The sequence below is a fragment of the Castor canadensis genome, chromosome 2, assembly GCF_047511655.1.
Source record: "Castor canadensis chromosome 2, mCasCan1.hap1v2, whole genome shotgun sequence".
Classification (NCBI taxonomy): domain Eukaryota; kingdom Metazoa; phylum Chordata; class Mammalia; order Rodentia; family Castoridae; genus Castor; species Castor canadensis.
In genome coordinates, this window is record NC_133387.1 from 5,332,241 (window position 1) to 5,359,051 (window position 26,811).

General features: G+C 36.3%; 1 protein-coding gene across 17 annotated transcripts in view; it reads left to right on the forward strand.

Annotated features, from left to right (window-relative positions):
- Positions 1-26,811, forward strand: part of Kmt2c (lysine methyltransferase 2C) — a 244,796-nt gene that overhangs the window by 40,741 nt on the left and 177,244 nt on the right. For all 17 annotated transcript variants that reach the window (XM_074060240.1, XM_074060265.1, XM_074060255.1 and 14 more), the window contains exon 2: positions 19,696-19,784. In XM_074060240.1, the coding sequence (XP_073916341.1) occupies positions 19,696-19,784 (89 nt within the window). The remainder of the gene's footprint in view (positions 1-19,695; positions 19,785-26,811) is intronic.

Here is a 26,811-nt window from a genome sequence, read left to right on the forward strand (position 1 = left end):
ATCAACTGGGATTCCTCAGTAATTCACTGGTGGTAGTTCAGTCCTGAATCTGCTACTTAGTAGTTAACTGTGGCCTCTCCTTGCTTTTCCCCCCTGTAAAATGGGAATGGTTATTGTGATGAGTCCATAAAAAGTACTATGTTAATTGAAGTTATGGTGGCTGACATCTCAGAGTCTTAACCACAATAAGAGTTTAATCATCCTGGGACTAATCTGTTGTCTGCTGTCTTCGACATGTGACTTCTAAGGTTGCCACAGGCTTTGATGCCTGCCAGGCACTTGGGGAAGAGAAGAGGTGAGGGATTGCATGTTGCAAGGGAGGTTTGGGGACTAGGCCTGGGAGTAGTAAAGAGGCTGTGTCACTTCTGCCCATATTTCATTGTCTAGAACTCAGTCATATGGAAGGGAAGTTGGGAAATGCAGTCTAAGTACTTGCCTGAAGGAAAGGAGGAGCCAGCCAGTGTGCCACGAGTACTCAGTACAGAGCCTGGAACGGGTCTAGAAGTCCTTGAGCAAGTCACTTCATCTCTTAGGGCTTGAATTTCTGTCTGTAGAGTGGTGGGATGATGATAGGAATTTATATGAAGCACTCTTTTGGAAAAGTTGTCTATTATAATAATCTTAGAAAACATCTCTGAAAAAAGATTTTTAAAATTTATTATTTATTTGGTGGTACTGGGGTTTGAACCTGATCAGAATCCTGTGCTTGGTAGGGCAGGCACTCTACCACTTGAATAAACCTGAACAATCCCTGAATAAAGATGATTGTACTTTTTTTTTTTCTTTCTCTTTTTTAACACCTTAGAAAATAGGCTCAGTGTGAGTGCTGGAGCTAGAATTTGAACCAGGCAGTCTTCACAAGGGTCTGTGCCTAATGCTTCTGGAGGTCCTGCTCGAGAACACTCTCACTCACCTCTGCATACCCTCTTGCCCAAAATCGCTCTTCTCCTGGTGTCTGTATTTCAGCAGAAGTCTTCTTTGTGCTAAAATAATTTCTTTTGCATCGCTTCTTTCTCCACCTGTGATCTTTTTTTTTCCCTCTTTTCTTTCCTATGATCGTTCCTGTTCTCTTTCGACTCCCTTTCAGAACACTTTTTATTTTAGAAAAATTGCCATATGGAAATGTATAGAGAATAGTATAATGAACCCCTAAGTACTTAAACAGTTAGCACATGTCCAGCCTTGTTTCATTTTTTACTGTTGCCCTTTTGTGTTAGTTTGAAACAAATTTCAGATGTAATATAATTTCCTTTATAAACATTTGAGAATGTTATCTCTAAAAAGTAAACTTAAAGAAAACTAACACCAACATTGTACCTAAAAAAAATTAATGTAAATCCTGATTACAGAATTCAGTGTTTAGATGAATAGATGTCTCAAATTTTTAAGTTTGTTTGAATCAGTATTTGAGTAAGTCCTACATATTGTGATTAAGTCTCTTAATCTGTTGGTCACTACTGTCTTTTTGTTCTTGCAGTTTATTTGTTAAAGTTTATTTGTTAAAGAATGGGTCATTTGTCCCATGGGGTTTTCCAAGTCTTGATTTTGCTTATTGCTTGAGGTTTAACATTAGGTATTTATCCCTGATCTTTCTCTGTTCTGTATATTTCCAGATGAGCAGTTGAAACCAGAGGCTTGATGAGATTCAGTTTATTAAAAAAAATTTTTTTTGGTGGTACTAGGATTTGAATTTAGGATCTTGAGCTTGCTAGTAAGGTGCTTTACCACTTGAGCCACTCCTCCTGCCCCTTCTTGCTTTAGTTATTTTTCAGATAGGGTTTTGTGTTTTGCGTGTTTGCGCTGGACTAGTCTCTGACCATGAGCTTGCTACCAGGATATGAATGGAATGACAGGTACATCTCACTATGCCCTGCTGGTTGGTTGAGAATGGATCTTGGTAATTTTTCATCTAGGCTGGCCTCCTGATCCTCCTGATCTCTGCCACCCCAGTAACTGGGATTACAGGTATAAGCCAACTTACCCAGCCCTCAGTTTTATTTTGATGACTGTATCTTATGTTGTATTTCATTTTTCATCAGGAGGTACACAATATCTGGTTGTCTCATTTCTCCCTTTTCTCTTACTCAGTTTTCTCCTCTCTTCCCCTTCCTCCTTCTATCAGCTATTAATGATCAAATGCTTAGGTCCACTGATACCTAAAACTTGAAATTACACTTATTCCTTCATTTTATCAAGAATACTTTTTATTAGGAGAAAAATTACCATCATCTGTCTATCTCTTTGTTTCTCCCACCCCAGTCCTTTTGTGTGTTTGTTTTGAGACGGTGTCTTGCTATGTTGCCCAAACTGACGCCAAAGTCTTGGGTCCAAGGAATCCTTCTACCTCATTGTCTTGTGTACTTGGAGACTATATGTGTATACAGCTCTACCTGGTTCTCTCTCTCTCTCTCTCTCTCTCTCTCTCTCTCTCTCTCACTCTCTCTCTGTCTCCTGGGGTTTGAACTTGGGGCCTACACCTTGAGCTACCCCACCAGCCCTTTTTTGTGTTTTGTTTTTTTTTTTTGATACAAGGTCTTGCAAACTCTTTTGTCTGGGCTTGCTTGAACCACCATCTTCCTGATCTCTGTCTCCTGAGTAGCTGAATTACAGGTGTGAGCCACCACCCAGGTGCTATTATTATTATCTCTTGTTTGCTTGTCCAGTCCAGTGTAACTTTGTATAGGAAAGGCAGGATAAATGTTTAATTCTTTCTCTTTACTTTTTTTCACTTAGTTTTTAGTCTAATCAGTTTTCTTATTCTTATTTTCTATCTTTGTGTAGGAAAGTTTCTGTCAGTACACATAAACAGGATGATTCCCTTCACGGAAACACTCCCTAGTGGTGGATCAGAGCAGTGTGGTAGTGTTGGTGCTGTGTACATGCAGAGAGTGCATAGCAAAAGGCACTGAGCTGAGGTCAGGAGAGGGCTTTGGAGTGAGTAGATCTGGAGCTGTTTGAAGGTTGGATAGTAGTTTGTTACTGGAGAAGTAGAAGTTAGAGGTTACTTTGTGGGTGGGGTGAGCAGCATGTACAAAGGCTTTGAGAAGTGAATTTATAACAGAAGAAATTCAGTATAGGCAGAAGTTCTGTGAGCTTGGTGTTAGAGTCAAGAGAGATGAAGCTGCAGAGGTAGAAAGGTGTTTAAGTCATTCTAAGGGATAGTTTTGCTTTAACTCTGAAGGTTGAGGAGAGATGGCAAAGTTTTATCCAAGTCATTGACATGAGAAATAAACTATGAAGATGGCTCTGGCAGCAGTGAAAGAATGATTCATGGTATCTTTTTCTGAACTGTGTATACATTTGACTTTCTGTTGTCAGTCCCCATTCTTCCCCCTTTCTCCCTCCCTAACCTTCCCCCCAACTGCCTTCTGGAGTCCTAGAAGTGACTGATGGTTGAGAAATCTCTGCTGCTGCCCTAGCATCACAGCTCTTCATGTTAACTGTAGTAATAGAAATAATGATGATGATAAGTATAGGTACCCACTGAGAACTTAACTGCATTGCCAGACATGCGTTAATGAGCTGGGTTTTATTATCCCCATTACACAGATGAGGCAAACACAGCAGGGAGAAGTTAAGTGACTCGCTTAAGGTTATACTTCTTGTAAGAAGCAGAAGGGTATTCAGCCTAAGCATTCTGCCTCTGGAGTTCATGCTCACAAATCTACTGTATTGTTTTTCTAGTTTTTGACATCTTTCTCATTGTAACACAGACAAACCAGTCCCCATAAAATTTGTCTTAAGATCCCTCCTTTTTCAGAGTTTCCAGGCCTCCCCCTGTATTTCTCCTTGGACTTCTATCATTAGTTCCTAGGATTTCTGCTCCAATAATTGCCTAGCCAGTGTCAAAAAAAGACTCCCCAGTGTAGCTGATGATACTTTTTGATTACTGGATTGTTTTTCCAATGGATGCATTAAACCAAGGTTGTTTAGGTTTTGTAAGACTGCCATTCAATAAATAGGTCTTAAAATGTTTGTTATATCAGAAAAAATTAAGACAGTTAAGTTATAAGCATTCATCCACAAAAGAAATTAAAAATATTGAAATATGTTTATAAACACATAGTGGTGTTATTTATATGTATACACACAAAGTATATGTAGAAAAAGGTGAACGTATGAAATAAGGTATAGAACAATTTTTGCACTTTTTTTCATGTAGGGAGGGTAGTCAAAAAAAGATATGTGCATTGTAACCATAGTTCTGTAAGATTTTAATAGCTTCAGCATTATATTTCTTAAATAAATGATTCACCCGAATAATTTTTTTCCCTTTCTGATTTTTTATTATATTGTTGTACTGGGGTGCATTGTGACATTTACAACAGCTCTTACAGTATATCAGAGTTGAATTCACCCCTCCCATCATTCTCCTTTATCTTCCTCTTCCTCCCTGTATAATCTTTTCTTATTAGACTAGGAAGTCTCCCCTGCCTCCAGTCTTCAAGAGTTGAAGACAACACACATGAACACCCTTTAGTAAAACCTTTGCACACTTGTTTTCTCATGATAAATTTTGAAGTTAAATTCCTTGGCCAAAGGTTATACAGATGTTTAACAACTTTTAATACGGACAAATATCATTATAGAATAATTGTACCAATTTGTACTCTTAACCAACAATGTATGCCAGGCATGGTGGCATGTACCTGTAATCCCAGTTACTTGGAAGGCCGATTCAGGAGGATCATGAGTTCAAGGCTAGTCCCTGGAACACAGAGACACTTCTTCTAAAGGAAGGAGGAAAAAAAAATCTTTATCTGTTCCTTGCCAATTTTGGGAATTGTAATATAAGCAAAGCAAACTATTTCAAAAAGGATTGACCTGGGAATGTGGGCACCCCCTGCCACCATTCTGCTTAGAGATGGATTGATCACAATTTTAATTGAGTATAAAAGAAAACTAGTAAAATTGAAGTGACAAGTTCATTTCTACATAAAGAAAATACACTGGGAGTCATAACTAGCGGGGTGGGGTGTGAACAGTGGCAGGTAGTGACTTTCAGGTATTGTGAGAAGTGTTTGAAAAGGTGGTTTGAAGGGTAGGATGAGTTCAGAGGGGTGGAAAGGCACATGTTTTTAAATAAAGACTATGGCATGAGCAAAGGGATTGTTTCCTGTTTAAAGAAATGTGGGAAGGACAGGTTTCCCTGTAAGTTGATTTCTTTCTGCTATTATAAGTTAAAGCATATCTTTTTATTTGAATGAAATCTAAATAGCTTTCTGATTTCTCTGATAAGGAAAAGTTGTTTGTGTGTTTCAGAGTAAGTCCTTTTGGAGGAGAAAGATCTTCCTAGGAGGAAGAGTGAGAAAAAGTTGGAAAGGTGCACTGTGGTCATTGTTACACAGGGCCTTCAATGTCAGGCTTCAGGGATTGTTTTCTTCTTTGGTGTGTTGTAGGCAACCTTAAGGATTTTTGAGCAGGTGAAAAACAGAGTGTTGGTAAGATAGCTTGGGAAGGAGGGAGATATAGGGACCGCAGAGCCAGAGAAATGAATTAGTAATATGTTCCAGGTGATGACACTGGGGCTAGGAAGGAATATGTTGAGATGTAGGCATTTGCATGGAAAGTGCTGGCAGAATATAGTGATTAACTACTATCAAGATCTCAAAAGGAATAATCAAACACTCCTTAAAGCTTTTAGACTTAAGTTTTAGAGACAATAGATGTCAAGAGGGGAAGATAGTTTCTATTCTAAAAGTCATTGTAAAATAAATGTAGCTTACATAATTTCTTTAACCACATCTCAAGATTCATATCTTTAGTCCCATTTACCAAATTAGTAAAATAGTGGTGTACATTTCTTAAGATGTTTTAAGTTTTCTATTACAGTGTAGAAATAGAAAAAAAGAGGAAGTAGCAAATATGAACAATTATTATGGAACAGGGAATAGAACCTTGTTGCTCTAGAGCAGGATTTTCCCACCATGGCCCTGTTGACATTTTGGGCGAGCTAATCCCTTGGTGTGTGGTACTTTCTGTGCTTTATGGGATGTTAGAAGCATTTTGACCTCTACCCCTACCCACTAGATATAATCCACTAGTGACAGCATGCTCCATCCCATATTGTGACAGCCAGAAATGTCTCCAGACATTGCCAAATGTGTGGGAACCCCTTTTTCGTGTTGAGAATCACTCTTCTAGGGTACGGAATAAGGACCACTAAATAAGAGTTACTGGTGGGCCTAGAACAGTGCTCAGCACACAACAGACAAATACTTATGGAATAAGTGAATGGTCAGATTTTAGCTGTGAATTAAAAAGAACAAATCTGGTGATTGTTCAGGTTACAATCACCTGAGATGTTCATTGAACAGCTCCTTCAGGTTTTGTTTTTTAATCTGGATTATTATATTGATGAGGCTGTTTTTCTGATGTGTAACTAACTGATCCTAATGTTCCCTTTTCAATGTTTCTGAATTTGACCTTTCATCAATTTTTTGTTTATAGATTTTAGTGTGTAGATCTTTCACCTCCCTGTTTAAATTTATTTTTAAGTATTTTATTAAAAAATACCTTTATTTAAATGGTATTGTAAATGGAATTTGCTTGACTTCTTTTTGGATAGCTTATTGTTAATATATCAAGTGCTGCTGATTTTTGTGCCGATTATGTGTTTTGCAATTTACTAGGTTTGTTTACTAGTTCTAACAGTTTTTTGGTGGATTCTTGAAGAGAGTTTTCTATATATAAGATCATTTGCGAGTAGAATCTATTCTACTTATTTATTTCCAATTTGCACCCCTCTTCTTTTTCTTGTCTAATTGTTTAGGCACAGACCTCCAATACTACATTGAATAGAAGTGGTAAGAGTGGGCATTCTTTTCTTCCTGATGTTAGAGAAAATGCTTTTAGTTTTTCACTGTTGAGTATGATGGTAGCTGTTGACTTCTCCTATATGGCCATTACTGTATTCAGGTACATTCTTTCTCTACTTAATTTGTAGAGAGTTTTGTTAGGTGCTTTTTCTGAGTCTGTTGAGATGATCTTGTGTTTTCCCCCTCCATTCTGTCAGTGTAAATGTCATGTTTATTGGTTTACATACATTGAGCCCCTCTTACATCCAGGCATGAATCCCATTTGATCGCGGTGAGTTCAGTTTGCGTTGAAATGCTTTGTTGAGGATTTGCAGCCATGTTTATCAGGGAGATTGGCCTGTAATTGTCTTATCTGGTAGTATTTTCTGACTTTGGTATCAAGGTGATTCTGATATTGTAAAAGGAGTTTGAAAGTATTACCTACTCTTCAGTTTTTTGGGATGTGTTGGAAGAGGATTAGTGTTAATTCTTTACACATTTGGTAGCACACTAACCACCAGCTTCTCAGCCTTTCCTGTCAGAATGATCTTGTCACTTAGTTTCCTCACTTGTTTAGAGTTTTCATTTCTACTTGATTCAATTTTGGCAGGTTGTATTATTATAGAAATGGATCCATTTTTTTTTCTAGATCTTGTAATTTGTTGGCATATATGTGTTGACAGTCTTACGAACTCTGTCATTGATCTTTTTATTGTTTGTCTTGGCTTTCATTTATTTCACTCTGATTTTTTTTTTTTCCACGCTATTGGGGGTTTGAACTCAGGGTCTTACTTCCTATGCAGATGTTCTACCACTTGAGCTGCTCCACGAGCCCTGTTTTGTGCTGGGTTTTTTTAAGATAGAGTTTCCTGGATTGCTTGTTCTGGCTGGTTTCGAACCTCAATCCTCCTGATCTCTGTCTTCTGAGTAGCTAGGATCACAGGCGGGAGCGAAGGGTGCCTGGCTTCGCTCTGATCTTTATTATGTCCTTCCTCTTGGTGACTTTGGGCTTAGTTTGTTCTTTTTCTTATCATTGAGGTATAAAGTTAGGTTGTTTGAGATCCTCTTTTTTAATGTTGTCATTTATTGTTATAAATATCCCTTTTAGTGTTGCTTTTGCTGTACCTTACAAGTTTTAGTATATTGTGTTTCCATTTTCATTTTTTGGATTTTTAAAAAATTTATTGGTTGTTCAGGAATGTGTTTAATTTCCCCATATTTATGAATTTTCTCATTTTTTTCCCTGTTGATTTCTATTTTCATAACATTGATGTCAGAAAACATACTTCATCTTGTTTCATTCCACTTGAATTTGTCAAGACTTTGACCTAACATATGATCTGTGTATGTTTAAGATGAATGTGTGTTTTGCTGTTGGTAGATGGGATGATCTGGTTGTGTGTTAGGTTTATTTGTTCTACAGTGTGCTCAAGTCTCTGTTTCTTTACTGATTTTTCATCTGGATGGTCTAACCATGGTTCAAAATGGGGTATTATTGAGTGTGGTGGTATACATCTGTAATCCCAGCACTGGAAAGATTTAGGAGATTGTGGGTTCAAGGCCAGGCAAAGCTGTACCCTGTCTTTAAAAAAGAAGAAAAAGTGAGATATTAAAATTCTCTACCATGTATTGCTGTTTCTATTAGTACTTACTTCATATGTTTAGGTGCTCTGGTGTGGGTGTATAGGAATTTGCAATTTTATTCTCTTAGTGAATTGTCCTCTTATTCATTATATAATGACCTGTGTCTACTGTGATTCTTTGACTTAAAGTCTATTTTATTTTATCTACATATAAGCGACCCCTGCTCTTCTTTGGTTAACATTTGCATGGAATATCTTTTCAGTACCTTCAGTTTCAGGTATGGAAAGCCAAAGAGTGTTGTTAAAAGAGTCTCAAAGTCTGTACATAGTTGAATTTTGTTCTTGTTTCTTATTGACTCATTAAGGCACCTTGTGTTTTCTGATTGGAGAATTTAATTCATTTACAATTAAAGTAATTATTGATAGATAATGAGTCATGATTGCTATTTTGTTGTTTTCTAACTTGTGTTTCTTGTGTTCTATTCTACCTCTCTCTGAGTTTTTCTTTATAACTGATTTTGTTTTCGTATTGATATGCTGTGTCATATACACAGATATTTGTGTATCTACTACAGGTTTTTCCTTTGTGAGTCCCTTGAAGCATTATATAAAACATCATATAGCTATAACTGTTTAAACTGATAACTTCAAATGTTGAAATGCCACATTATAATGTTGCCTCCTGCCTTTTGTGTTATTGATATTATACAAGTTTTGTATATTATGTATCCATTACCAAATTACTGTTAACTATAATTATTTTAAATACTTTCATCTTAACTTTTTTTGGTAGTAGTGGGATTTTTAACACAGAACCTCCTACTTGCTAGGCAGATGCTCTATGAAACCCAGGTAGGGTTTCATTTTTTCTTGTCCTGGCAGGGCTAGATTGGGATCCTCCTCTTTATGCCTTCTTTGTAGCTGGGATGAGAGGCATGTGCCACCATACCCTACCTATTGGGGTGTGTGTGTGTCTCACTAAGTTTTTCCTCAAATTGTGATTTTTCCCTATCTCCAGCTCCCAAGTAACTGGGATTACAGGCATGGTTCACCACATCTGGCTTGTATTAACTTTACTACTAGAGTTGTAAGTGATTCACGTACCTCCATTACAGTATTAGAGTACGCTGAATTTGACAGTATTGTTTTCTGTACATTGAGTTTATCCTTTCTTGTTAATTTCAATATGAAATATTGAAATGAAATATTGTTTCATTTCAATATGATCTTTCTTCAGCATTTCTTGCAGGGTAGATCTAGTGGTGATGAACTTCCACATATTCTTCAGTAAAGAGGTCATGTAGTAAATATTTTAGGCTCTGTGCAAAAAAGCTACAGGGCCTTATGTTGCAACTACTCACATTGCTATTGTAGTATGAAAGCAGACAATATGTAAACAGGTGCAACTGGCTTTGTTCCAAAAAAATTATTACAGATTAGGACAGGACTGAATTTGGCCTCTGAAGCATGTTTTGCTGACCTAGGATTTACATTTGTTGCTGTTCGAATATTGAACATGCTGCATTTCTAGGATAAAACTCATTTGTGTTGTTAATGTTCTGTTACAACTTTCTTTGTTTCTGAACTTGATTTTCTTGTATTCTTAGGCTTTTTGTGTTTTGTTTGTTTGTATAGTTAGCCACTTGTACCATGAGTTCTTCATCAGTGGATTCGACCAAATGCAGATCAAAAATACTTGGAACATTGAAAAAACTTAAAAAATCAAAAATTGTAGTGAACATATGTAAACATTTTCCTTGTCATTTTCTAAGCAGCGAATTTAAATTGTGCTAGGTATTATAAATACTTTAAAGATGATGTAAAGTGTGTGGGAGGGGGATGTGCATAAGTAATATGCAGATACTGTTCCATTTTGTGTAAGAAATTTTTAACATCCACAGATTTTGTTAATCAGGGAGGTCCTGGAGTCCATCTCCCATGAATGCTAAGGCATGACTGTCTTGTCTTTGATTGTGGTGTCAGGATAATGCTGATCTCTTTAAATGTTGGAGAAGTACTCCTTTTTGTTTTGTTTTCTGGAAGAGATTTTTTAGAATTGATGCTCTTAAAATGTCATGTAAAGTTAGCCAGTGAAAGTACTTGGGCCTGCAGATTGCCATTTCAGATGGCTTTATCCTAGAAATTCAACTAAAAAAAAAGTTACCTGCTTTGTCTTGGGTGAGTGTTGGGAGTTCCTTGCTGTAAGTGAATTGTTCAATTTCATCTGAAGATGTGAAACTTACAAGTGTGCAGTTGTTCATAATATTCTTTCATGGTCCTGCTAATGTCTGTGGGGTCTATAGCGAAAAATCTCTTTTGTTTCAGTTACTTATAATTTGTGTCTTCTCTCTTTTGTTTAGCAAAAACTGTTACATGCTAGAGATTTGTCAGTTTTGTCAACCTTTCCAAGGAATTAGATTTTGGTTTCATTGACCTCCCTTCTCTCAGTGGTGCTTGAGTCACTGATTTAAAAAAAAAACCAAAAAGAAAAACCCAAAAAAATTATTGTAAAATATACCTAACATAAAATTTACTGCCTTAATCACTCTAAATATACAGTTTAATGATGTTAAATACATTCATAATTTGTGTGGCCATTCATGTCTGTAACTCTTTTCATTTTTGTAAAACTTGTACTTCATGCCTACCAAACTGTACTTCTGTTTCCCCCTCCTCTTAACCTTTGGCATCCATCATTCTACTGTGTCTTTTGATTTTGATTACTCTTAAGTACCTCATGTAAGTGGAATCATTCAGTGTTAGATTTTTTTTTCATGCTTATTTCACACAAGATATGTCTTCAAGGTTCACCAATGTTATAGTATAGCCTATGCTATAAAATAATTTCTTTTCTTTATAAAGCAGAATAATAATCTTTTATATGTATGTACCATATTTTGCTTATCTATGCATCCTTTTTTGTTTTTGGCTGTTTGAACTCAAGGCCTTGCGTTTGCTGGGCAGGCTCTCTGCCTCTTGAGCCATTCCACCAGCACTTTGGTTGCTGTTGTGTTTTAGCTATTGTAAATAATACTGCTGTGAACACAGGCATTGAAGGATCTCTTTGAGACTCTACTTTCAAATGTTTTTGAGTATAAACTCAGAAGTGGAATTTGTTTCATAAGATAATTTTATTTTAAAAATTTTTGAGGAACAATCATTGTTTTCTATAGTGCCTGTCCCTTTTAACATTCATGCCGACATTTGCTTCTCCCTCCCTCTTCCAGTAATAGCTATCCTGATGGGTGTGAGGTGTAAGTACCTCCTACTTTTGGTCTAGTATTTTCTGGTGGTTAATCATGTTGGACATCTTTTCATGTGTTTTGTATATCATCATCGGAGAAATGTCTGTGTAAGTCCTTCCCTTGCTTCCCTTTTCTCCCATCCTCCCTTTCTTCCCTCTATTCATCCCTACCTGCCACCCTTCTCTCTCCATCCTTTCTTCCCTTTTTTTACTGACAGGGTTCCATGATGTAGTACAGGCTAGCCTCAGACTCACTTAGTAGGCCAGGCAGGCCTTGAATTTGTGATCCTCTAGCTCAGCCTTCTGAGTGCTGGGATTACAGATGTACATCACCATTCCCAGCCATTTGCTCTCTCTCTCTTTCTTTTTTTTTGGTGGTGGTTGTTGAGTTCTACTTACTAATTCCATACATATATGATGGTTTCTTTTTCTTTTTTCTTTTTTTGGGGGAATTGTTTTCAATTTCATTGATTTGTGCCCTGATTCATTCAGCTTGATTTGATTTGGGTTTATTTTGCCTTTTTCTTCTCATGTCTTAAGGTAGAAGCTTATCACTGATTTGAGTCCTTTTCTAACAAAAGCATTAATGCTGTAATTTTTCTAATAACTGTTTTAGTTGCATCTAACAAATTTTGATATTGTAGTTTCATTTTTGTTTTTGCAAAATATTTTCTAATTTCCTTGAGACTTCCTCTTTGGTCCATGGAGTACTTAGGAGTCTGTTCTTTAATTTCTAGTTATTTGAAGATTTTTGTTGTTGATATGTTCTCTAGTTTTAATTCCATTGGCACCTGAGAACATGCTTTTCATGATTCCCATCTCTTCAGAAGGTTGGTTTATGGCCTGGGGAATGGCCTGTCATTAATATGTACTTGGCTGTTCTTGAGTGGAGCATTCTGTAATGATGATCATATCTATTTGATTGATGATACTGTTCAGTTGTAAATTCTTGATGATTTTTCTCCCCAAAAGTTCTGCTACTGAGAAAGGAGCGTTTAAATCTCACAAAATACTTGTGGAGCTTTTGTCTTTTCAGTTGTATAACTTTTTTTTGCTTCATGTATTTTGAAATTCTGTTGCTAACTGACATTTTGCACATTTAGAATTAGAATTGTATGTTGGTGAATTGACCTTTTTTATTTAATCAATACATAGTGTGATTCTTTATCCCTTTTAATTTCTTGTTTTGAAGTCTGCATTGTATGGTAGCAATCTAGTCACTCTAGTTTAATTTTGATTTGTGTTTGCATTGGATGTAGTTTTTCTTTTAACATGTTTTGTGTTAGCATTTACTTTCACATAGGCCGCGTAATAGTTGGGCCCTCTTAGACATAGATTCTGACTACCTCTGTATTTTTAGATGGTGTATTTAGACCATTTATGTGTGAAGTAATTATTGATAACATTTGCATTTATGTCTGCCAGATTCTTTGCTTCCAGTGAGTTTTAGATTTCTGATTTGTAATTTTTATTTCTAAAATTTCCACTTGGTACTTCCTTATATTTTCTGCTTATTTGTTGGTATGCTCTATTTTATTTATTTCTTTTTGCAGTGTGGAGGCCTTCATTTTATGTTTTAAGAGTGTAATGTAATTGTACTTTCGGACATTATATAATAACTCTTTTAAGGCATTCATCAGACATTTCCAGCCTCTGTAATTTTATTATTGGCCTTTGCTGATTTTTTTCCCACATGGTTTGATATGTTTGTAGATCTTTGCATTTTTGGATTGTTTCCGGACATTGTGAATACTAAATCATAAAACTGTGGATTTTAAAAATTTTATGGAGAACATTAGCAGGCACTAGGCCTGAGTGAGTATAGGCTTCAAGTTCCACCCAGTCTGCTGGGGTCATGTTAGCTTAGTTTTCAAATGTCTTTGAAGTACTGTTCCTATATATATGGTGTATGCAGGACCCGTAGTTTGGCACCTTGTCAGAAGTCTGTAAAGGTAACACCCACGCACAGGAAATCAATGTGAGTCAATGCCCTGTATAGCTATCCTTATCTCAACCAGCAAAAACCCTTGTTCCTTCCTATTATTGCTTATACTCTCTCTACAACAAAATTAGAAATAAGGGCAAAATAGTTTCTGCTGGGTATTGAGGGGGGGGAAGGGAGGGGGTGGAGTGGGTGGTAAGGGAGGGGGTGGGGGCAGGGGGGAGAAGTGAACCAAGCCTTGTATGCACATATGAATAATAAAAGAATAATGGAAAAAAAAAAGAAGTCTGTAAGATCAGTTCTCAAGGTCTTTGTTAACACTAAGTGTACTAACTAGGATCAGGTTCACCTGTGGGTGGGTGGCGGGTAAGCCCAGGATAGCACAAGCATGCCCTCTCTACATATTGGTACTAACTTCTGGATTTTGGGGTGCACTGAGTTCAAGCCAGGGTAGGTATATCCTGTAGGGATGAAAGAGTGAATTCACTGCCACTTTGACAGTACTTGAAATTGTGATGCCTGTTCCTGCTGCTACATGTATTTCAAAAAACTGAAATACTTGTTTCATGCATTATTTACATTTTTTTAATTTTTAAAATTGACACATAAAATTGTACGCATTTTTGAGGTACCATGTGATGTTGATACATGTATACATTATGTAATGTTCAGATTATGACAAGTATAACTTGTTTCCTTAATTGTTTATCATTTGCAGTGAAAATACAGCACATTCTTTTGTAGTCACCATGATGTGCTTCAGTATAACACCTGAACAATAGATCTCCTGTCTGATTGCTACTCAATACCTATTGGACAATATTTCCATTTATAGTTGCACTCAGTGAGAAAGTAAGTTTGGTATATGTTCCTCCATCTTATCTAGAGCTGGAACCCCCTGATCATTTTTTATTTGGAATTTTACATGTATTTGAAAAGTGAAAGACAGGATGTAATTTTCTTTCTTGTCTTTGTTTTGATTTGGGGTAAGAGTTATATCTGGAAAACATGGGTGACAGAGTGTTCCTTTTTTTTTAAAGTGTCTTTAAGGTCAGTTATTTTTTAAAAAAATATTTGTCCTTTGTAGTTAGATGCTAATCTTTCAATGTGAAATTTTAACTTGATGCTACTTTTACGAGCCCCCTTTTATTATCTTCTGTCTCTCACACTCATGTTTTCTTTTGCATTCTTGAGCATGTGAAGCATACTTAGAAGAGCTGTTTTAATGTCCATCATTTTTTTCTATAATTTCGCTCTCTTTTTTCCTGTTTGTTTCTGGTCCTTGACATTTCTTCTGATTATGGCTCACATTTTCCCATTTCTGTATCTTATAATTTTTATTTGGATATCATACATTGTGACTTTTTTGTTTTTGTTGAAATCTGGATTTTGTTGTAAACTTTTAACAAGTGTTTATTTTTTTTGTCCAGCAGGTGAGTTAGTTGTAAACCATTTTGATTCTTTTGAGACTTGACACCTCTTTTTGACTAGCATTTGTTCAAAATCTCATTAGCCCCACTCCTAAAGGAGTGTTACTCCAGTCTGTTGCATGTTTTGTACATAGTCTGTGGGGTCTCCCTCTGGCTAGAGGGAGCATGACTGACTGCTGACTTTCTGCAAGCTCTGGGACTTGTTCATATTACAACTCTTCTGGAATTATTCCTTCTCTGGAAATAGTTCATGATTAGCCTTATGAGATTTCACCACACACATATGCAGATTGTTAATAGTTAAAAAACTAAAGAATGTCCTGATGCAGATATCTATCTCTCTGTCCTCTTGGGTACTCTGTCCCATTAATCCCAGCCTTCTTGATCCAGTCTCTAGGTTCTTCTCTGTGCTATAACATGCAAATTAACTCCATACAGAAGGCCTATGCTAGGGTAGGGTTTACCTAATTTGTTTCACTTTGTTCAGGGATTATAGTCCTATCTTTTCTGTCTTTTGTCTGGTTTTCTACTTGTTTGTGGTGGCTGGAGAATAATTTTGAACCCTCTGTGAACGCCCATGAGTCTTTAAGTAGAAGTCTTTTATTTTAGGAACTCATTAGTTTCAGCTTCTAACATTAATATGAAACATTAAGTTTTGGAAGAAAATTTTCTTAGAACTGAAGCTATTCAAATTTCTTGCAATAAAGTGAAGCAAAGAAAACTAAAATGAAAGGGTTAAGAGATAGAAAGGAAAAATACTAAGAAAACCCAAAGGATTAAAATAACCCTTATGTTGTTTATAATTAGACTTCAAACTTCCATCAAAAATTCTGAACCAACAAAAGACCAAAAATCATATGTTCTCCTTCATATGTGGACATTAGATCAAGGGCAAACACAACAAGGGGATTGGACTTTGAGCACATGATAAAAGCGAGAGCACACAAGGGAGGTATGAGGATAGGTAAGACACCTAAAAAACTAGATAGCATTTGTTGCCCTTAACGCAGAGAAACTAAAGCAGATACTTTAAAGCAACTGAGGCCAATAGGAGAAGGGGACCAGAAACTAGAGAAAAGGTCAGATCAAGAAGAATTAACTTAGAAGTTAACACACATGCACAGGAAATCAATGTGAGTTAACTCCCTGTATAGCTATCCTTATCTCAATCAGCAAAACCCCTTGTTCCTTCCTATTATTGCTTATACTCTCTTCAACAAAATTACAGATAAGGGCAAAATAGTTTCTGCTGGGTATCGAGGGGGTGGGGGAAGTGGGGAGAACTGGCTCAAACATTGTATGCACATATGAATAAAATAAAAATTAAAAAAAAAATTCTGAACCAGTATGGAAATACAAAATATATGCATCTTTTTTCCTTTTTTTTTGGAAGATGGGGGTCTTGCAGTGTTCCCCAGTCTGGCCTTACTTCTATTTACTATTTAAATATGGAAATTGGCAACTGATAGGGTTTTGATAATATGACTATTATCTTTTGCATTTGGAAATGGGGGTGTGGTTAGTCATAATAATCACATACTAGAAACCAGTGAGGAAAATTAAGAAAGACATGAATGGGGCTGACTGAGTTGCTCAAGTGGTAAAGTGCCTGCTTAGTAAGAATGAGGTCCTAAATTCCAACCCCAGGATTATTCCCCAACCAAAAAAAAAAACACAAAACCTCAAAAAACCAAAACCAAACGCAGAAAAACATGAATGAAATATGAGAAGTTTGAAAAGGATATGGTGTTGATAAAAAAGTTCTGATGGGTTAATGAATATAAGGCACACATTCTGAAACCAAGGATAGGAGAAGTCAGAAGAGGGATCTGTGTGAGGGGAACAAGAATTAAAATAAGAGTCCTTTTTGAGAAGTAGGTTGCAGAATGCTGACAACTGACAGGTTATAAAGCCAGTCGTCTCGAAATAATAATACAGACTGGTAGTACTGTGGAGTAAAAGACACTCATAATAGGACAGAACATTGGTCTGGAAGATAAGTGAAAAAGCCAGCTAAAACATACATTTGTGTATTTCTTTAAAAATGGATATTCCATTTATGAATCATAAATGTTTCATGTGCCAGTTTCTGAGATTTATATACTATCGTTCATAATGATTAGCTATCAATGTCTTTTATTGCATAAATGATTACTTTATATAATGTAAAGTTCTGTGGTGTTATGGTATTTGGGCAAATTAATCTTTTTATGATTAAATAATGACAGAGTTTAAACCATTCATATTTACTGTGAAAATTCATATTTGTATTTATTTTTACCTTTCCTTGTTATTTTCTATTAACTGTGCATTTTTCTTTTTGTTTCCATGTAGGAGAACATACAATTGTAGAAAGTTTTATCTCTGATCACCCTTTCCCATCTTCATTGCTCTCCTCATGAAGTTTTAAATACTATTTTGTCTGTTTAAAGGCTTGTTAAATTATATTGACAGTTCCTAATATTAAATCAGCCTTGTATTCTGATTATATTTACTAGTATTTAGCTTAGTGTTTTTGGTGTTTTGAGTCATAGTCTCACTATGTAGCCCAGGCTGGCCTTCAGCCTCCTGAGTGTAGGGTGACAGGTGATTCAGATTTTGTTTTGTTTTGTTTTGTTCTCGGTGGAACTGGGGTTTTGAACTCAGGACTTCATGCTTGCAAAGCAGGCACTCTAAAGCTTGAGCCATACCTCTAATTCATTTTGCTCTGGTTATTTTTAAGATGGGGTAGTCTCATGAACTATTTGCCCAGGCTGGTCTCAAATATTCATACTCCTGATCTCAGCCTCCCAAGTAGCTGGGATTACAAGAGTGAGCCTCTGGCACCCGGCAGATATTTCTTCTCAGTTGTTTTCCCAGATGACTTTTTGGAAGCTTGCAATAATTCACTTTTAAATAATTCACTTGGATCACTGTACCTTTTAATATTTTCTTATTTATATCTCTTTTATTGCTTATGTTGGTTAACTTTCTTTTAAAAATAAGATTCTCTGATATTATTAAGCTTTCATTCCTTACTCTCCATTTTTTCAGTCATTCTGAGCTCTTTTGTATGTTTTTCTTTTTAAGTCAGAAAATAACATAAAGCTTTAACATTATGGGTATTGCTTTTGCCAGTTTCTAAGTATTTATTTGTAATACCCTGTTTTACTTGTGTTTTTAATTTCCTTCCTTCCTTCCTTCCTTCCTTCCTTCCTTCCTCCCTCCCTCCCTCCCTCCCTTCCTCCCTCCCTCTCTTTCGTTTCCTCCCTCCCTCCTTCCTTCCCTCTCCTCATCTGAGGTACTTCAAAATAAATACAAAGTATTAGGTTGTTATTACTATTTTTGGGCGGGAGAGGTGTGCTCTACCACTTGAGTTATACTCCTAGCCCTTTTTGCTTTAGTTATGTTTCCATATAGGATCTTGCATTAATGCCCAGGCTAGCCTGGACCATAATCTTCCTACTTCGGCTTGTGTCATAGCTGTGATGACAGGCATGCCTGTCTTCTCCAGTCTCCTGCTTTTATTGATTGAGATGGAGGGATGGGGGTGGGTGTGTGTGGGTGGGGGGGTCTCAAGAACTTTTTGCCCAAATAAGCCAATTGCCATCCCACAGTCTGGAGATTTAGAGTCATCTAAACTATTAAGACAGGTGTACATTCACAAGTTAGCTATGTACTTAATTTATTTCTTCTTTTATTTTCACTAATAGAGCAAATGTGTTTCATAATGAGTATTTGGGGTTTTGCATTTGTTATTAACTATGGCTGCTCTACTAATCTTGGCCAAAATACAATGGTTTAAAACTCAAAACCAACCAAACAAAAAAGAACTTTTCCCCCAGGCTGACCTTGAACCACAGCCCTCCTAGTTTCTGCCTCCAGAGTAGCTAGAATTATAGGCATGAGCCACGACACCTGGCATGCATTCATGCATCTGTCCATATAAACTTGCATTAGGTCAAAGAGTCTTACCATGATTCTTACCTTTATTTTACTGGAAAGGTGACCTGATTAGGTCACACTTAATTTGTAGAATTTTAGAATATTTTTTTCTCTTTTAGTCAGTGTATATCACAGTTACTTATGTGAGCTTTTATTTTGGAGAGAGGGTATTGGAGTTTGAACTAAGGTCTTTCTAAGCAGGTGCCAGTACCACTTGAGCCATGCCTCCTATCCTTATGTGAGCTTTGAATAAATGCTTTTATCTGGGTATCACTCATCAGTATCATTAAATATAGATGTATGAACTGGTATGTGAACTTTGTAAAGAATTTATTAGGTAGTTATAAGCCACTATTGTAGATAGAGAGGGAGTCATGTATCAAAGAGCATCAAAATCCAGAATGAAGAGTTTTTCAGTACGTGAGTTATGATGACACAAATACATTAACTTGAGTTTGTCTCAGAGTAGTTAGGGTGTAAGGAAGAAAACAAATATGAACTCTGATGGCTACTATATGATACGGTAAAATGCTGGTAAATGCCTAAATTATTTGTTATATCTACAAGTTGTAATTCATGTGGAGTATAATTTTAAGCCTTAAAATTTAACATTTAGTTCTGTGTGGTGGTACATTCCTGTAATCCCAGCACTTGGGAGGCTGAGGCAGGATTTCAAATTCGAGGGCAGCTTGGGCTACATAGTGAGACCTTGTCTCAAAAAAGAAATACAAAAAAATTTAACATTTAACCATATATGTTTATTTCTTCGCTGTAGGCCTCGAAGTAGAGGAAAAACTACAGTGGAAGATGAAGACAGCATGGATGGGCTGGAGACAACAGAACCAGAAACCATTGTGGAAACAGGTATTAAATCTTAAGAATTTTTAAAAAGTCCATAATAATTTGTACTTGTCTGTGTACTGCATTTAACATCTGTATAGCAATATTTTATATCTATGGATATCTGTTTTGTCAAAGTAAAATTAAACCTGGAAGAAATTGTTATTCCAAGCCATTAGTATGATAGCTTCTAGTATACGTCTGGCTTATAAATCATTAAATGTTTATTTAAAGCTTGTTTTGTTTAATATGTATGTAGTGAAAAATACATTTCATTAGCAAATACTATGAAATGCTGGGTCAAACAGCTTCTGGTCTGTTGGACTTTCAGTTGCCTTAAACATGTAACTATTACTGCATGTTTAATCTTGTGTATCTGCAAAAGGTAGACAGGGTTTGCTGCCTAAAGTAGTTTCCAAAATTTATAGGTTAGTGCTTTAATAAATTTGTCATGGAGTTCATAGGGCATTTGGAGTATGTCTGCATGAGATAGTCTATCTGGCAATGTTTTTAATAGCTGTTGGATAGCATTCGGACATAGTGTTAGGCTGAACATCATCTTGATACTTAGAGAATGTCATACAGATTTTAAAGAAAAGTTAAAAATTAATTTATCATTTAAAATATAATTTTGCAGAAAATGCTTTCTGATGATCAAATGTGTTATTATATAGTTGTAGTTCTTGGAAAACTTTCAAAAAGTGCAATTCCCATCTTCCTTTCTGGTAGGATGTAGAGTGACTAAAGCTTGAAAGTTCAGAATTCTAAATTCATCCTTTTGTGTATGTGCATTATTATATTACTTTAAACTTGAATTTATATGAATTCCATTAGTTATTTTTCATAGGATTTTTTCTATATCATGTAATGTTATTAGTTAAAAGCATTTTTAAAGCTTTCAATGACATTTTCAACATGATGATTATTTATAAATTACATTAAAGCAGTGCTATCCAATTTGAGATGATTACTTATAAATTACTTTAAAACAATGCTATACAACTGTATTCTTTTTGTTCTACTTATCAGCCCCCTTTCTGGATGGTTTTTCCTCATTTGCTGAAGATTTAGTACCTGTCTCTCTTCTTTTTTCTTTTTGGTGGTCCTAGGGTTTGATCTCAGGCTTGTGCTTGCTAGGCAGGTCCTCTACTGCTTGAGTCATGCTGCCAGCCTAGCTCTTTCCTTTCTATTTTACTCCCCTTGTGGGGTTTTAATGATCTGTTCAATACCCTTAATTTTTACCGATCCTGTTCTTTGGTTCCTCTGAGTTCCCATTCTTATGCTGCATACTTTACCCTTTCTCATTGTACCAATCACTGCGACCATTGCTATTTCATTTTGAAAATCTCAATTCAACCATCCTACCCTCTAGTGCTACCTCTTCTTTTTTCCAGCTTGGTTTTTCTAGTATCTGTGCACATTAATTCAATCCTATTCAGATCTTCAGTTCAGAATAGTTCTACCGATGGGGTCTGTTATTTTTTCTAGCTCAGATTCTGTGAACCATCACTGTAGTTACTCTCTTCTACACCAACTCCTCCAAATTTTACATTCTAGTGTTTGAACATAACTGTAGAAAAACACAATCTTGTTGATTGACTTTATTTTAAATATGTGTCTTCAAATCTCAAGAGGGTCAAGTTTGTTATCTTCTACCCATTCTACATGTACTTAGAAATTTCTTCTCCAATTGTTGAAGACGATTATTTTACCATCTTCATTTTTCTCTTCAAATGTTTAACACTCCTCCCAGTTTTCATTCTTCAACTGATGATCTTGCTTATTTCAGTGAATAAGAAATTCCACATTTACCCACCATCAAATCTCCTTTCCTGCTTACATCTCTGCCCACGTACTCTACCTTCCTTTTTGGTAAAATGGGATGAAGAATCTCTGTCTGTCTGAGGCCAACTCTGTGCCTTTGGTTCTGTCTCCTTTCACTTTCTTGCAGTTTGGTTCTGCAGTTTCCTTTGTTTCATGTGCCAGGAATTTCCCCTCACCACGAATCATTAACATACAAATGTACTGCTGCAGAATCACCCCTCTTAAACACAGACAACTTCTCTTGACCAAATGTCCTTGCTAGGGACTGTACAGTTTCTTTGCTCATCCTGATACAAAATCCTTGCGAAAGGTGTCCGTGAAATCCCTGAAAAAGTTTGTTGTCTTATGGTTGCTCATTGTTTTCAATCATTTTCTCATGAACTCACTCTTACAGGTTTTCTTCCTCTCATTCTACTAGAATTATTCTTGTCAGTGTCACTAATAAACTCATTTTGCCTAAACCAGTTTTTAGTCTTTATCCTCCTTAACTATTCAGTATATTTTCTATAGCTAAAGACTGGAGTGAAACTTTTTTTGTTCTGGACTTTCAGGACACCACACACACTTGGTTTTTCTTTTGTCTCCTCATTCTGTTTGTTCATTTTCTCACACATCAGATGATCTTGTTCGGTCTAGTGGATTTAAATATTGTCTATGTGCTGGCTACTGTAAAAATTTATTTTGCCATCTCTTTAAATTTAAAAAAGTTTTAATTGATGCATAAAAATATAAAAGTTTACCCCATTCATATGGGGTAAAAAAAATACCAGCACTTTTCTTGCTTTTGACACAGTCTGTATCTCCAACTTCTTCCTTTAACATTTCCTGCTAGATGTTTAAAGAGGATCTCATACTTAATGTGTGGTCTAAGACTTTCTTCTTCTCCTCCTCCTGATCCTCCTCCTTTGGTGGGACTGGGGTTGAACTGAGGATGTCATACTTGTAAAGCAGGTGCTGCTCTATCACTTGAGCCACACCTCCAATCCATTTTTGGAAATGGGGTCTGGTGAACTGTTTGCTTGGGTTGGCCTCAAACTGTGATCCTTCAGATCTCAGCCTCCAAAGTAGCTAAGATTACAGGCATGAACCATCTGTTCCTGGCTGACATTTCTTGTTATCTCGAAACCTTTTCCTCTTCCATTGTTTGTTCCCATCTTAATAAATGCTGCCATACGTATTTCAGGCTGAAAACATGAAATTCACTTTCTAAACATCCAGCCACTGGAAATCCTTTAGCTTTTATCTTCCAGTATATCCTGAATTTTAACTACTTTTATCTCCTCTGCTGCTGTCATTCCAAAACTTAGCACTACCACCTCTCCTCACCTGGGCTACTGCACAGCCTCTAGATGGCTTCCTAGCTTTTCTTTTTACTTCATTCTACTCTTGTTTTCCCCATCATAGCCATAGTGATTCTTCCAAACCTAAATTAAGAGCCTTTACTTGTATCTGCCAACTATCCAAAGCCTTCAGAAATATTCAGAACACAGTCCTGGGTCTTCACCCCTATCTTTCTACTATTCCCATTCATCTCTGGGCTCCAGCCTTAATGACTTCCTTGCTCTTCTTAGAGTTCATGACGTTCCTTTCCCAGGTGTTCACATACTTTGTTTTCTTTGCTTGGAACACTTTTCTCCCAGATACTGATATAGCTTATATCCTTACTTAAGTCAAATCTCTGCTCTGTTTCCTATATTCTCAGAGAGGTCTTTCCAACCAACTTGTCTAAAAAGCAAAATTTGCCATTCTCTGACCTGTTCTTCTGGTTTATTTCCCTTCCTAGTATTTACCAGGTATGACAGAGTATTCCAAGTTTATTTATTATACCTTCCACACTAGAATGTGCACATCATGAGATCAGGGGATTTGGCTCGTTTGCTGTCCCCAGTGCCTACACTATACTTCTAGGCACATGCATTTCTAGTTTGCTTCAAGGTCTTAACCTCTCCATATATTTTTCAAGACCCAAGGGTTATTAGAACCCTTAACTAATTGAAATCTGGTGGCTTGACATATTAACTTACTATGAACATCCTTCTATGGTGGGTGGGTAGGAATGAGTAATCTAGAAGTGGCTGTTGGGAAAGTAGTAAGAAATGTCATAGACTAGTTTGTTATAAGAAAGTCTTGTTTGTCTTTGAGAGGTGGTCACTGTGACCAGTCTTTGTGAATTTTCCTTTGTGAATAAAATCAACTTGAATGAAGTGCTAATTACTTGAAGGAAAGAGAAATTCCAGTTTTCTTTGTGAATCATATAATCAGGTCTTTGCAAACTTGCTTTAATTAATTGTAATTAATTAACTACAGTTAATTATAATTAAAGATTATGTTTTAGTGTTCAAATTATTGTAGTTCAACTAGTCAGCTTGCTTTTGAGCCCTTTTGAATATCATCTCAAAGCTTTGCAGAGCTCATTGCCCTTTGGAAGCATTATTTCTTAAGCTCATCTTCAGTTCTTCCTGCCCCAGCATAGGAAATCAGCTGCTCTCTAAGGTCTTCTAGTTCTTTTAGTAGAAAATAGTATTAGAGACAAAAACCATATTGTTTCTGTTGAGAATGAGTTATGTGAGTCCACTTTGGTGCTACATTAGTAATTAGAAGTAATGGTTTGTCTTCACAATTATAAATACGAGTTCATACTGATACTTGCAGTTTACCTGTAGTATTATTTTATAATAGGCTTTATTTTAAATTTATATTTATTTTATTAATAAAGTTTATTTTATATATTTAAAATCAAAACATAATCTGTATTTATGGTGTATAGTATGCCATTTTAATAACATGCATATGATGTATAGATTAGGGTAGTTCACCTATCTATTACTTCAGACATACATCATTTCTCTGCGTTGGGGCTGTTTAAAATCTAATTAGCTGTTTTGAAATATTTAATTAATTATTGTCAACCATAGCTGTCCTACTCTCCTGCTGTGCTATAGAAGGTTAGAAGTTAGTCACCTGTACCCGTGTGCCTGTTAAATATGCTTTCTCATCCCTCCCATCCTTAACACCCTTCCTAGGTTCTGGTAACACTATTCTATTCTCTGTTTCTTTGAGATCAACTTTACCTTCCACATGTAAATGAGAACTGTAGTATTTGTCTTTCTGTGGTTGACTCATATCACTTTATATATAGTATTTTCCAGCTCTATCCATGTTCTTGCAAATGACACATTTCCTTTTTAGAGTTGAGTAATATTCCATTGTATATCTATACCACATTTTTCATATACTCATCTGTTGGTGGATACCTGTGTTGTTGGCTAGTCTTGGCTATTGTGGCTAGTGCTGCAATAAAAATGCCAGTGCAAATAACTTTTCAACACAATGGTTACATTTTCTCTAGATATGTACCTGATAGTGAAATTGCTGGAGCACATGGTAGTGCTCCCTCTAAGTTGCTTGTTTGTTTGTTTATTTAGACAGTGACTTGCTCTGTTGTCCAGGCTGGTCTTGAACTCCTGGGCTCAAGTGATCATCCTGACCCAAGTTCCAAGTTCTAGGATTGTGTGTACATGTCACTATACCTGGCCTTCTTTCTTTCTTTTCTTTTCTTTTTTTTAAAGTTCCTGCAGTGTTGGGGATTGAACCCAGGGCCTTGTGCATACTAGACAGGTGCTCTACTATTGAGCTCCATCCCCATTCCTGCGCCCCTCCCCCCCTCCCTTTTTTTTTTTGAGTAACCTCCATAGTGACTGTCTTAATTTACCTTCTCACCAACAGTGTGTGAGAGTTCCTTCTCAGGACTGGGGGTGTGGCTTAAGTGGTGGAGTGCTTGGTGCAAGGACCTGAGTTAAAAAAATTCAAAATATATGGGAGGATATGAAATAAAGGATTTTCTAAAAAGGGGGCACATAGGTAGAGGGGTAGAGTGCCTGTCTAACAAGCTTGAGGCCCTGGGTTCAAACCCCAGTATAGCCATTCTGTTCTTGCCAGCATTTGTTATTTTTTAAAATTTTGGCAGCACTGGAAATTGAACCAAGGTTCTTGGGTTTGCTAGACAGTTGCTCCGACACTTGAGTTATACCCTCAGCCCTATTTTTTATCTATTTCATAATAGCCATTCTGTGGGATGAGATGATATCTCATTGTGGTTTTGATTTGCATTTCCTTGGTGATTTCCTCCTCAGCCTTATATATCCTCTTTTGTTTGCTTTTGAGTTGAATTCCTTATATATGCTGGATATGAATTCCTTGCCAATGAATAGTTTTATTTTTTTTCTCCATTCTTTGGATTGTCTGTGTGTTTTCTTGATTGTTTCCTTTGCTGTACAGGAGCTTCTTAGTTTGAAATAATCTTTTCAACTCTTGCTTTTATTGCCTGTGCTTTTAGGACAATATCTAAAAAATCTTTACACAGACCAATTCACTGAAGTGTTCTCCCTATATTAAGCTTGGGGTTTTATATTTAAGTTTTTGGATTTAGTTGATTTTTGGATATGATTAGAGAGAGAGGCCTAGTTTCCTCCTTCTGCATGTGAATAATCCAGGTCTCTAGTACCATTTATTGAAGAGACTTCTTGCATTGTTTATCTTTGCTGCCTTTGTTGAAACTCAATTGGCTGTAAATACATGGATTCATTTCTAATTTCTCTATACTATGCCATTGTTATGTTGTTATGCTGTTTTGGTTATTATGACTTTTTGTATTGTTTAAAAGAAACTTTTTTTTTTTTTTTTTTGGTGATACTGGGGTTTGAACTCAAGGCTTTATTCTTGCTATGCTGGTCCTCTACTGCTTGAGCCAGGCCTCCAGTCCTAAAAAAATTTTTTTGTTGGCATAAATTAATTGTACAGAGACATTCATTGTTATACTTACATACATACATATATTGCATTTTGACCAGATTCACCCTGTATGTTTTACTCTTTCTTAACACCTATCTCTCCTCCTGCTTTGTAATATGCTTTAAAGTCAGTTGTTGTAATGCTTCCAGCTTTGTTCTTTGTGCTCAGGATTGCTTTGGGTTTTTGTCATCTTTTGTGGTTCTGTATGAATTTTGGTTTGGTTTTTGGAGATAGGGTCTTGCTTTGCAGCCCATGCTGGCCTTGAACTCTTGATTCTCCTGCCTCAGCTGCCCTAGTGCTGGGATTGTAGGCATGCTTTACCACCCCTAGCTTCTATGTGAATTTTGTGACTGTATTTATAGTTCTGTGAAGCATGTCATGGATTTTTTGATAAGAATTATGTTGAATCTGCAGATTATTTTGGGTATATGGACAT